Source organism: Ictalurus furcatus, chromosome 16 (genome assembly GCF_023375685.1).
Source record: "Ictalurus furcatus strain D&B chromosome 16, Billie_1.0, whole genome shotgun sequence".
NCBI classification, from domain to species: domain Eukaryota; kingdom Metazoa; phylum Chordata; class Actinopteri; order Siluriformes; family Ictaluridae; genus Ictalurus; species Ictalurus furcatus.
This window is the reverse complement of record NC_071270.1, coordinates 10055142-10069146: the sequence shown is the minus strand read 5'-3', so window position 1 is coordinate 10069146 and position 14005 is coordinate 10055142. Positions and strand designations below refer to the sequence as shown.

Genomic DNA, 14005 nt, shown 5'->3' with positions numbered 1-14005 from the left:
AACATACACATACCCAAACTTACACATACCCAAACACACACATACCCAAACACATACACAAACCCAAACACACACATACCCAAACATACACATACCCAAACTTACACAACCCAAACACACACATACCCATACCCAAACACATACACAAACCCAAACACACACAAACCCAAACACACACATACCCAAACATACACATACCCAAACATACACATACACAAACACACACATACCCAAACACATACACAAACCCAAACATACACAAACCCATATCCAAACACATACCCACACAAACACATACCCATACAAACAAACACATACCCACGCAAACAAACACATACCCACACAAACATACACATACCCAAACACATACCCACACAAACATATACCCAAACACATACCCACACAAACATACACATACCCAAACACGTACCCAAACACGTACCCACAAAAACACGTACCCACAAAAACACATACTCACACAAATAAACACATACACAAACCCACACAAACACATACCCACATATATACCCAAACACACAGACACACAAACACATACACAAACACACCCACACATACACTCAAACACAAACACACACCCATACACACACCCACATACACCCATACCCAAACACATACTCAAACCCACACCCACAGGGGTCTTCCATCACTTCACATTTCCTGTCTATCTTTCTCTTCCTGAAGCGCTGCACTGACTCAGGATAATGATGTATTTCCAGAGAAACACACTCTATTTATGGTCATATGACCACACAAGTGATTTGTGGAGCTCAGACTTGTGCAGTAGCATAAGGAAGTGAACAGAACCGCTGTAATATCTGCAGAGTACTAATGCTTCCTGTTCCACTAAAGATCAGTCAGCCGCGAGCGTTGATCATTAGTCGCCTGTGTGCTCCAGCTTCTCTCCCGAGAGGCCATTCGACTAAAACCACAAATGATTACTGATGAATTTGCTCACGTGTATGTTAATGTCACATTCAAGTAAATGTGTGTGTGTGTGTTTGCACCTGTGAGTCGTTGTACTTCTAAGTGTCTGCTTGTGCATGTGTGTTTGTTAATGTGTGAAATAGTGAGTGTATTTGCATGCGGGTGTATGTACTTGAGAGTGTGTATACTTGAATGTGTTTGCTTGAGAGTGTAACTTACAAGTGTGTGTGTGTGAGAGAGAATGTGAAAGTGAGTGGATCTGCTTGCAAGTTTGTCATTTTTATCACAAAAAAATTTAATAAAATAAAACGGATGAGGGGACATGGTAATGTGTATGTGTTTGTATTTGCGAATGTGTGACATTGTGAGTGTGTGTGTGTGTGTGTGTGTGTGTGCTTGCAGGTGTGTGTTACATGGAACTAATGTTCAGGATGTGAGGAAGTGCAGACCAGCATTCCTTAATAAGTGCTTTACGGTTTCCTTATCTGCAGGGTATATACAATACATGAGCTCTGTGTGTGTGTGTGTGTGTGTGTGTGTGTGTGTGTTTGTGTGTGCTTGTGTCTGTGTGTGCATAGTCTCACTACAGATCCACTTGAGATCTGATCAGAAGGTCATGAGTTCAAATCCCAGCACTACCATGCTGCGACTGCTGAGCCCTTGGTTAAGGCCCTTAACCCTCAACTGCTCAGTTGTGGAAAAAAAAAAAGAGCGAGAGATAAGTGTAACTCGCTCTGGGTAAGGGCGTCTACCAAATGCCATAAATGAACCACACAGACATGTATGTTGCATGCTGAGTTTCTTAGATAGCACTGAAATATGTATGGTTTTCCATGTTTCCATGTGAATTTGAGTGTGTGTGTGTGTTTTGTGATGAGCAGGAGGCTCAGTGGAAGTTATTTACAGCTCACAGACCAGAGGCCCTTAACTTACACACACACATATATGTATCATGGTGGTCCATACAGTACGTTTGTGTGTAGTGTTCATCTGCTCTACAGTGCCGAATGACCTTCAGATGACATTGAAGATGCAATAGAGGTGTCGGGGTGAACGAAAGGATCCATCCGAGACATAACCACACACTCGGACAAGCGTCTGTCATGATAACATAAATTACATACATTTCAAGATTTCTAATATTGTTGTTATGCATTACAAACGTCAATATCACTCTCAATTTCAGGTGATATTTGATATGATTATGGCCCAGAAATTAGCCCCGCCCCCAGCCCTGCTCAGCTCTCTTTCTTTTCCTTAAAAGGAAGTATACAGTTTGAGCAAAAATTATCTAAAATTACAAACTGCTTCTTTAAAGCCTGTTCTAGTTGAGATGTAGAGCCTGAGCCCAAATAGAGCAGATGATTCACACCTCGGCCCACATACACCCACTATCTCTGCATGTAGAAGTGGCTAGAAGGAGGTTGTGGGGAAGTCCACACACACACACACACACACACACACACACACACACACTGCTGCACTGGCCAGGAATGTCACATGGTCAAACTCAGTAATAACCACAATCACTGCTGAGCTAGAACATGGGGCTGGTGCTTAATTACCTTCTCACTACACACACACACACACACACCCCCACTTGGATCAGGTCAACATTGAACACTCCACTGCTACACACATAAACACACACACACAGGGGGAGGTGAATTTTTCACTGCAGCTTTGTAAGTCCTGTTGTGGTAAATAAAAGATGAGTGGTGTGTGGGGGAGCTGAGGGAAACTGGGACATGGAAATAAATGAGCGGAGGAGAGGGTGGATGCAGCAGAGTTCACCATGGGCTGTTTGGTTTTTTTCCCATTTCTCCCATTTCTTTCCTCATCTATTCCTCTCTATACTCCCTCCTTCTCCCTGTGATCTCACATTCGCAAATCTCAAGAGAAACACACTGCATATATTGCTGCTGAACTTCACAGCCTATAGCTCTTATAGCCAGTATTGCATATATATACATTGCTGTGAAAAAGTATTTGATTCTGTTTTTGTGTAATATCGCATACTAAATTGTTTCAGAAATTAAAACTAAATATAAGTTAAAACAAAGGCAACCTGAATAAACATAAAATACAGTTTTTAAATTATGTTATTTATTGAAGCAAAACCAATATCAACTGGGCCAGTGTGAAGAGCATTAAGTTGGTTAAAAGGTCTTACACAGTAAGAAATTCCAGAAATGATGAGGAAGAAGGTGATTGAAATACAACAGTCTGGGGTTCCAAAGCTATTTCAAAGGCTCTGGGACTCCAAAGAACCACAGTGAGAGCCATTATCTCCAAATGGAAAAACTTGGCATAGTAGTGAACCTGAGCAGAAGTGGTCGTCCTTCCAAAATTCCTCCAAGACCACAGCAACTACTCATCCAGGAAATCACAAAAGAGCCAAGGACAACATCAAATGACCTACAGTCCTCTCTCGCATCAATAAAGGTCACTGTTCATGATTCCACTATCAGAAAGACACTGGGTTAAAAATGGCTTCCATGGAAGAGTGGTGAGGCGAAAATCACTGCAAACCCAGAACATCATTAAGGCTTGTCTGAATTTTGCCAAAACACACCTTGATGAGCCTCGAACCTTTTGGAAGAATGTTCTGTGGATTGATGAGTCGAAAGTGGAACTGTTTGGAAGACATGAGTCCTGTTACATCTGGAGTAAACCAACCACAGAATTCCACAAAAAAACATCAAACCTACGGTCAAGCATGGTGGTGGATGTGTGTTGGTGTGTGGATGCTTTGCTGCTTCAGGGTCTGGGCAACTTGCAATAATTGAGGTAAACATGAATTCTGCTCTCTACCTTAAAATCCAAAGGAGAATGTCTGTAAGTTCATAGGAGTAAGTCCTAGTCCTAGAAGTAAGTGAAAGACTGATCTTTAGTTTGAAGTATTTGGTTGCAGTTATTGCTGTTAAAGGTGGAACAACCAGATTTTAATTTAAAGGGGGCAATTAGTTTTTCATATTGGTGATAGGTGTTTGGATAACTGGTTGGATTTTTTGCTTCAATGAAAATACATAAATAAATAAAAAACTGTTTTGTGTGTTTACTCAGGTTGCCTTTGTTTTATGTTGTATTTTGTTTGAAGATCTAAAACTATTTAGTATGAGATTTACACAAAAACAGAAAAATCCGGTTGGGGAAAAAGCACTTTATATCAATTCTACATACTTTTTAACCTGCCTTTTATAATCTTTTTGTTTTCCGGTAACCTCATCATCATAAACCTGTACTTCTAATACAACGGCCATTCATTTTTCATCTGCACATTTACTATGACCGGGGTTTGTGCATTGATATTGTTATTATTTGATAAGCTTGTTTATATGCTTGTATTAAAGAAACCAAAGGGGAGCGTTTGATTTTTACATTTTTTTCAGAGCCAACACAACACAGGCAGCAGTGAGAGCCCAGACTCTGTGGGTGTGCATGGAAAATCTATGTAGCACTTCAGAGGCTCCATATTTAGTGAATTTATTAATGTGCCGAGACTCAGGCGTGTGTACTCATCCCATCTTGAGCTTAGTTTAAGACCAGAAAAGCACAATCACATAGCCACTTAAACTCAGTCATTGTGGGACATTTCATACAGTGCGTTTTAAATTCCGTCAACATTTCTAAAGTACAGTAAAAGCACTGGATGACACTGCTGTTAGAGCTGACTCTGCATTTTATCTGTGTTTGTGTGTGTGTTTTGCAGATGGTCCTCGGCCCACACAAAAGGAGATCATCTCTCTGCGTGCCTTCATGCTCCTCTTCCTCAAGCAGCTCATTCTCAAGGTGAGCAGCACTAAAACTGCTCCAGCTCAGCAGATCTTGTTGTTAGGATAAATAAATCAGGGTGTCGCCAGGTTCTTAAGTAAGAAATGAAACCTGACATGGTTGATTATTTTCCAACAACAGCACATCCCAAAGTGTTTTATTCTCCTTACCAAACATTAAATGTTAGTGGAGACATTATGTTTTGGGTTGTAAATGGCAAATGTTCTGCACTTATATAGCACTTTTTTAACCTTAGTAGTTCTGCAAAGCGCTTTACACTGTGTCTCATTCACCCATTCACACACACCAGTGGAAACAGAGCTGCTATGTAAGGCGCTAACTTGCCATCGGGAGCAATTGGGGTTCAGCTTCTTGCCCAAGGACACTTCGGCATGTGGAGTCATGTGAGCCAGAAATCGAACCGCCAACCCAACGATTGGTGGACAACCCGCTATACCACCTGAGCCACAGCCGCCTATTTGTCTATGCTGGCATCCATCGGAGATTCTCGTGAACGTGATCACTCAAGAACGAGTGGATGAATGTGTGTAGGGTTAATTTGGAATTATTTTTATTGTAACCGGCAGTTGAACTGATGAGATTTTGGAATCGATCCTATCAGGGTTAAGGTCACAGCAAGGTAAAAAATGTCTGAAATAGACGTTACTAAGGGTGTTTTCACGCCTGGCACGTTTGGAGTGTTCATTTCGGAACCTGGTGTGTTTTCTTGCTTGGTTTGGTTCGTTTGGACATATATGAACACTGCAGTCCTGCTCAGATCCGCACCAAAACAATCGGTCCAAGAGCAACCGAACGAGGTGGTCTCAGCCTGATTGCAAAGAAACTGTAGAGCGGTTTGCTTTGGTGAGAAAGCAATCCGACCCAACCTGTCTAGCAATGCATGAAGGGAACTGTGTTGCGTAAGAAGCACTTTTGTTTTGCTATTGGGTCGCAACATGAATCACGGTTTAACTTGGACCAAAGATGAGGTAAAATACCACATTGAAATTTGGTCTGACGAACATATTTCTGAAGATTGAAAAGATACCTTTTGAATAAGGTGGAAGAAAACAAAATCATTATGATGACATTGGTGTCGTTGTAATCAGCATGCTATTGTGTGTTTACCCTAAGTGTGTGTGTCAGAGGGTCAGTGCGCCACATGGAGGTGACCTCCCTCTGTATGTGTGTGTGTGTGTGTGTAGTGGCGTTTGCAGCATCATCTAGTTATTCATTGAATGCGAATTCATGTGAAAGCGTCAATCAAAAATAAGCTGCTCATTTTCATAAACAAGCAGAGGCAAAACAAAGATGTTTGAAGCTTTTATTGTGCAGAAGCTGTTTATCCTCATTCCTCTTGGAGATGTGATGTGAGGCAGCCAAGTGGAAATGTATTTCTTCATTGCTTTTTATGTCCCTTAAATCGGTAAAAGTGCTCAGAGAGTACTGCATTATGGATCATTGTTCAGAAGGTGTGCGTGCGTGTGTGTGCGTGTGCGTGTGTGTGCGTGCGTGTGTGCGTGCGTGTGTGCGTGCGCGTGTGCGTGCGCGTGTGTGTGCGCGTGTGTGTGTGCGTGTGTGTGTGCGCGCGCACTGTCTCAGAGACATACAGATAGAAATTCCACATGGACACAGTGTTCTAGCTTCAGGGCTGTTGTTGTTTAGAAGAGCGTGAGACTGTTGCTAAGCAGCACGCTTTATTGGTTTAGCCGCTGCCACTTTTGTTTCTGCCATTTTTCTTTGTTTCTCTCGTTCTCTCGTTTTGCATTTATGTATTATATGCAATAGTGACCTGCGCAAGTGGCTACCCTTTAACACATATTCTTTTGCTAATCACATCAGTAATGGCATGTGCATGTGAGTCAGCACATATTTGAAAGCGTGCAAGTAAGGCTAAGTGCATATTACTATTTAAATACACACACACATATAAACACAATGATTAACAATTCATTACTCTGCATCACTTGGCATGTGGCTTCAATGGAAATGTGAATGTCCTAAAATAAAAAATTGTGTTAATTGTCATGATGTACATTGTGTTGTGTGTGCAGGACCGGGGTGTGAAAGAGGATGAGTTACAGAGCATCCTGAACTACCTGCTAACCATGCATGAGGTACTGAACTCCCAGCATTCACAGCACACACACACTGTTCACTCTGTACTGCAGTTCAAACCTACTGGCTTTCAGTTCACATTAAATAAAAGCCTGAGCTCAGTCCTCACTGCATCAGTGGAGTTATAGAGGAGTTAGTCATAGAGGAGGCATAGAGTACAGAAGAGTTGTAGGGGAGTTAGTTATAGAGGAGGTATAGAGTACAGAAGAGTTATAGGGGAGTTAATTATAGAGGAGGTATAGAGTACAGAAGAGTTATAGGGGAGTTAATTATAGAGGAGGTATAGAGTACAGAAGAGTTATAGGGGAGTTAATTATAGAGGAGGTATAGAGTACAGAAGAGTTATAGGGGAGCTAATTATAGAGGAGGTATAGAGTACAGAAGAGTTATAGGGGAGCTAATTATAGAGGAGGCATAGAGTACAGAAGAGTTGTAGGGGAGTTAGTTATAGAGGAGGTATAGAGTACAGAAGAGTTATAGGGGAGTTAATTATAGAGGAGCTATAGAGTACAGAAGAGTTATAGGGGAGTTAATTATAGAGGAGGTATAGAGTACAGAAGAGTTATAGGGGAGTTAATTATAGAGGAGGTATAGAGTACAGAAGAGTTATAGGGGAGCTAATTATAGAGGAGGTATAGAGTACAGAAGAGTTATAGGGGAGCTAATTATAGAGGAGGCATAGAGTACAGAAGAGTTGTAGGGGAGTTAGTTATAGAGGAGGTATAGAGTACAGAAGAGTTATAGGGGAGCTAATTATAGAGGAGGTATAAAGTATAGAGGAGTTATAGGAGGTTTAATGGAATTAGTTATAGAGGAGGTATAGAGTACAGTAGAGTTATAGGGGAGTTAATTATAGAGGAGGTATAGAGTACAGAAGAGTTATAGGGGAGCTAATTATAGAGGAGGTATAGAGTACAGAAGAGTTGTAGGGGAGTTAATTATAAAGGAGGTATAAAGTATAGAGGAGTTATAGGAGGTTTAATGGAATTAGTTATAGAGGAGGTATAGAGTACAGTAGAGTTATAGGGGAGTTAATTATAGAGGAGGTATAAAGTATAGAGTAGTTACAGAGTATAGAGGATTTATACAGTTATAGAGGCGTTATAGAGGAGTTATATAATATTATAGTGATGTAACGCTCAAGTTATTTTATGATGCTCATATGTTCTCAGAGCTTTATCTCACTTTTGTTTGTTTCTTTGTATTTGCATATTTATTTATGCTTGCCTTTTTTCTTTATTATTGTCTGGCTCTGTGTATACCTTTCTGTCTGACTGAATTCTTTCTCTCTCTCTCTCTCTCTCTCTCTCTCTCTCTCTCTTTCTTTGTATATTCATTGTTTATTTATTTAATTTCTTCATTCCTTACTTACTTAATTACTTACTTGTTGTCATATTTACTTCTGTCTTTAGGATGAGAATATCCATGATGTTCTGCAGCTCTTGGTGGCTCTCATGTCTGAGCATCCAGCCTCCATGATCCCTGCATTTGACCAGAGGAACGGGATACGGTGAGCACTGAGGCGCGCACACACACACACACACACACATACACACACACACACACAGTGTCACTCGCCCTACACTCTTACATAACTGAAGTAGATTTAACCAGACACACACACACACACACACACACACACCACCACCACCACCACCACCACAGCTGTCTGTCAAAACACTTGGCTGCCTCACTGAGTATAGTTCAACACACAGTCATGACGTCTGGCTGACTCTTGTTTTTAAATCTAATGAACGTTCCTTGAAGTCAAGGCCTTTCCCATGAATCATATAACACTAAAATTTCTAAGTCTTGTGTTTTTTTCTTTCCAGGGTCATCTATAAACTCTTGGCTTCAAAGAGTGAAAGCATTCGTGTGCAAGCACTCAAAGTCCTCGGATATTTTCTCAAACACCTCGGACACAAGTGAGTGGCTTCACAAGTTCTTGTTTTGGGCCAGGATACACGTGCTGAAGTTTCAATTTTATATGAATGTAGTATCTCAGTAACAACGTTAGTATTATATAAGTTGTGGTGTATGTTGCAGTTTTGGAAAACAAACTAAGAAAGCAATAAAGACAGAAATCTTCAGAAGGCAGCAGCTGACAGGGAGACTTGAACTCAAGCAACTCACGTGAAATAATCAGTCTGACAGAGCATGCATCCGTTAAAGCCATGCTGCATGCTGAAGAAATGAATTCTGGGAAAGGCCTCCATCGTTCCTCAAAGTTTTGATTCAGTGTGATTGTAGGACGAAGGATGGTAGGAAGTGTTTAAGATAGAACACATTGCTCACACCTGCGGTCAGAACAAAAAGGAAGTAACGATAATCCCGTAATCTTGATAATCTGATGAAGAGCAAACTTGCTGAGGCTGTGTTACTAAAGGAAATTTGTTGTTGTTGGCACCCAGTTGGCTGAATAAGCAAGTATGCCTTGTGTGCACATGTACGCGTAGAGTGTCAGACAGAAGGGTCTCGTGGAATTGATGTCAAAATGAATAATAATAATAAAATAATAATAAATATATAAGCCTGGTAGCCAATTTAGTTTAATCAGTTTGTGTGTGTGTGTGTGTGTGTGTGTGTGTGTGGTTGCAGGAGGAAAGTGGAGATCATGCATACACACAGCCTCTTCACACTGCTGGGAGAGAGATTAATGATGCACACCAACACTGTGACAGTAACAACCTACAACACACTTTATGAGGTAAACCAGAATGCCAGTTTATACTGGAGGAAGTGGTACAAGTGTATCAGGCGCTACAGTGTTGCAGACATTTTCAGCTTACTAGCCATTTTATCTTTATTGTGCACTAGCCTTCATCAGTGTCCGTTTCTGACCACAAGACCACATATTCCTTAATATCTACTCAGTGGTGGCCCTATTTCATATACTGGACAGCATACAGGGCTGACACTAGGTATAACAACAGCTGGGCTGCAGTCAGTAATCAGTCATGTACACCTACAAAATGATGGGTGTGGTTGATGAAGCTGCTACACAGCTGCTAGTCCAGGCCCTTGTAATCTCAAAACTGGACTATTTCAATGCTCTACTCTCGGGCCTCCCAGCCAGCTCCGTCAAACCCCTTCAGATGATTCAGAATGCAGCAGCACACCTCGTCTTCAACCAGCCCAAAAAACTCATATCACACCCCTCTTCATCTCCCTCCACTGGCTTCCTGTAGCCGCCCACATCAAATTCAAGGCCTTGATGCTCACATACAAGACCTTGTCTGGAACAGCACCCTCCTACCTCAAAACTCTCCTTGAGGTTTACATTCCCTCACACAATCTGCGATCAATCAATGACCAATGCTTAGTAGGACCTACTCAGCATGGCTCAAGGTCCCTTTCCAGAACCTTCACACTAACTGTCCCTCAGTTTTGGAATGGACTACCAACCTCAATCCAGACCGCAGAATCTGTCACTATCTTCAAAAAACAGCTAAAGACCCACCTCTTCCATGAACACTTAACTAACCCCTAAAATGCCAACCCCCACATTAATTAAAAAAACTAAACAAAAAAAAAAACAACACCTCTGGCTCTTACACCTCTACTCTGCGTACTTTGCTTCTCTAGAACTCAATTATAAATCTTGTATTGTAGCACTACTTGTATTGTTCTCTGCTTGATATATCGCTTTGCTTGTATTTCCTCATTTGTAAGTTACTTTGGATAAAAGCATCTGCTAAATGAATAAATGTAAAGGATAAAATGGCTGATGAGTGTAGTTACAGGGTAGAGGTGTACTCTGGAAACTGGGTACACCTGGGTTATTTGGAGTAATGCTGAATTGTATTCAATCATTGTGCATTAAAACGTGTTTGCTGTTCTTGTAGATTCTGACAGAGCAGGTGTGTACTCAGGTGGTTCATAAACCTCACCCAGAGCCTGACTCCACTGTCAAGATCCAGAACCCTAGTAAGTGTCATGACTAAAGAACACACACAAAGAAACACACACTGATTTTTTATTCTTTTTGTCTATATTGATGTTCTTCTACTACTACCACTACTACTGTTCCCACCACCACCAGACCCCTTTAGTGACTGTAATCAAAAAGAGATGCACAAGCAACCAGGTTGCAAAAAGACCTGAGTACCTATTAACTAGATGCTACTTGGTTACAGTCTGGTTGAAGAATCTAACATACATTTTATTTAGGAATCAGATTGATATTAGCTAAAATGTTGTACACTTATTATTATTGATTAGTCCTAAAAGGCAAAATGTGTCTTTAATACTCATCAAATGGTGTGACTCTAGAACTCTTAGAATGGTTTGCCAGCCTATCAGTGTATAAATTATCCTAAGCAGTGGTCTAGCCTACAGTGCTGGACATGTTTACATATCTCATAGAACCTCTGAGCATTTATACTAGAGAGGAATTTAAAGTATACAAGTCTCTTGATGCTTACAGCTTTGCTGTTTGGGCAGCAAAGACATTGTGGCACTAAAAGCCGAGGTGCTGGAAAAAAGGAAAAACTTTTGTTAGCTGAACAAAATTAGCTAGGTAAACATTTCCATTATAGGCAACTCCTCAGTAAGAACATGACCTAGTTACAGTGGTACTGGAATGTTTGTGAACCCTTTAGAATTTTATATATTTCCGCATTAATATGACCTAAAACATCGTCAGATTTTTACACAAGTCCTACTAAAAGTAGATAAAGAGAACCCAGTGAGACAAATGAGATAAAAAAAAATATTATACTTGGTCATTTATTTATTGAGGGAAAATGATCCATATCAATATTGCATACCTGTGAGTGACAAAAGTATGTGACCCTTTTGTTCTTAGTATCTGGTGTGAGCCCTTTGTGCAGCAGTAACTGATTGATCAGTCCTGCACATTAGCTTGGAGGAATTTTAGCCCATTCCTCAGTACAGAACTGAACTCACATGAAATATTTGCTTCAGACCTTTCAGCAACATTTCTGTTGGATTAAGCTCAGGACTTTGACTTGGCCATTCCAAAACATTAACTTTATCCTTCTTTAACCATTCTTTGGTAGAATGACTTGTGTTCTTATGTTCATTGTCTTGCTGCATGACGAACTTTCGCTTGAGATTCAGTTTAAGGACAGATGTCCTGAGGTTTTCCTTTAGAATTCACTGTTATAAATGATGGCAAGCCGTCCTGACGCAGATGCAGCAAAACAGGCCTAAAACATGATACTACTACCACCACCATGATTTCATACATGGCATAAGGTTCTTATGCTGGAATGCAGTATCTACCTTTCTCCAAACATACCACTTTTTATTTAAACAAAAAAGTTCTATTTTGGTCTCATCCATCCACAAAACATTTTTTCATTAACCTTCTGGCTTGTCCATGTGATCTGCAAACGGGCAGCAATGTTCTTTTTGGAGAGCAGTTGCCATGTACCATTGTTGTTCAGTGTTCTCCTGATGGTGAACTCATGAACATTAACATTAGCCAATGTGAGAGAGGCCTTTAGTTGCTTAGAAGTTTCCCTGGCTCCTTTGTGACCTTGTGGACTATTACACGTCTTGCTCTTTCAGTGATCCTTGTTGGTTGACCACTCCTGGGGAGGATCAGACAATCTCTCTGACTGTGGATTGGTGGAGTCCAAACTCTTTAGAGGTGGTTTTGTAAACTTTTCCAACCCGATGAGCATCAGCAGCTCTTTTTTGTAGGTCCTCAGAAATCTCCTTTGTTCATGCCATGATACACTTCCACAGGCATGTGTTGTGAAGATCAGACTTTGATAGCTCCCTGTTCTTTAAATAAAACCAGTTAATAACCAGTTATCCCTCTTTACTGACTGTAACCACAACAGTCTTCTTTTGGTTTAGAAAGATGTCCAATTCTATAGGTATCAATCTGATGCAGTAAAAAAGAATGTGTTTATGAATAATTTTCTGATCCTGACACCTAACAGCACAATGTAACATTTTAGAAAACATTCTGGCTTTGTTTTTGCAGCTGACAGCAGAGTGACATGTCTCCCTCAGGGGTCTATAATAATAATAATAAAAATATGAAGAAGATGATACATTTCACAAGATACATTTCATTGAATGTATCTTGACTTTATATGACAGCACTGTTGATTTTTCTTGAATCTGATTGGTCAGAATTTGTTCAGTTGTTGGATTTCATTTCAGCAGCTCTGACAGTAGTTCAGTTCAAATCACAGGTTTATATTAATGCGCTCGTTCTCATGTTTTATTGTTTCTATTGTAACAGCTCATTCACAGAGACTTTCTTTTTTTAAATGCTTAGAATTGTATATATGCCTGTCTGTAAGGAGATGTTTATTTAGTGGTTTTGGAAGGAGTGCTTTGTAACAATCAGAGGTAAAGCTGTAGCTGTACGTTTTCTGACAGTGGAGAGTCGTGAGGACACGGTCACGCTTTTTAAGTAACATGACAAGCTGGAATTTTTTTTGTTTGTTTTATTAAAAAAGAGAAAGAGAGTAAAAGTCGTCTAGAGAGGGAACAACTGTTTCTAGCTGTTTTGCAGGCGACAACATTGTAAATGTAAAAAGTATGACTTGTTCTTTAATTAATTTTAAAACATTGTAATTGTTGGCAACAGCTGGGAAATTGCTGTAAGAGAAATAAAACACAACAGGACGTGCTGTTATTGTAAATCAGCTTTGGGGTGGTAACAGAATAACATCAGCACATGGTCTTAGAAAACTCCTGCTGTTGTTTCTAGGCTGACCTTTTCTAAAACAATACAGATTCCCCCTCTGATGATAATGCGAGTTAATTTTCTTAAGTTGTTTCAATTTGATCTCTTCTAGAACTGAAGGACTTTAAGAATAGGCATTTTCTAAACGAATAAAGGAAATGACTTTAAATCGTACGCGTACAGTTTTTCAGGATTATAACAATCGGCCGTATTTTATTAATGTATCTTGACATCTGTTCTCTGTTCTCTCAGTGATTCTGAAGGTGGTGGCGACGCTGCTGAAGAACTCCACGCCCAGCTCTGAGCTGATGGAGGTGCGCCGCCTCTTCCTGTCTGATATGATCAAGCTCTTCAGCAACAGCAGAGAGAACAGAAGGTATGCGGTTACACAAACATTAGAGATATCTTCTCCCTCTCAGTGAGAGAGATGTGTGCTCATGGTAACCTTTGGTTTTTTTAATGAAAACAATTCCTGTCGTAAGTAAGACATCACAT

General features: G+C 40.4%; 1 protein-coding gene across 4 annotated transcripts in view; it reads left to right on the top strand.

Annotated features, from left to right (window-relative positions):
* The window catches only part of nbeaa (neurobeachin a), a 186892-nt gene that overhangs the window by 126000 nt on the left and 46887 nt on the right, over positions 1–14005 (top strand). For all 4 annotated transcript variants that reach the window (XM_053645334.1, XM_053645332.1, XM_053645333.1 and 1 more), the window contains exons 14-20: positions 4658–4737; positions 6774–6836; positions 8250–8347; positions 8670–8762; positions 9436–9544; positions 10683–10764; positions 13763–13886. In XM_053645334.1, coding sequence (XP_053501309.1) covers positions 4658–4737; positions 6774–6836; positions 8250–8347; positions 8670–8762; positions 9436–9544; positions 10683–10764; positions 13763–13886 — 649 coding nt within the window. The remainder of the gene's footprint in view (positions 1–4657; positions 4738–6773; positions 6837–8249; positions 8348–8669; positions 8763–9435; positions 9545–10682; positions 10765–13762; positions 13887–14005) is intronic.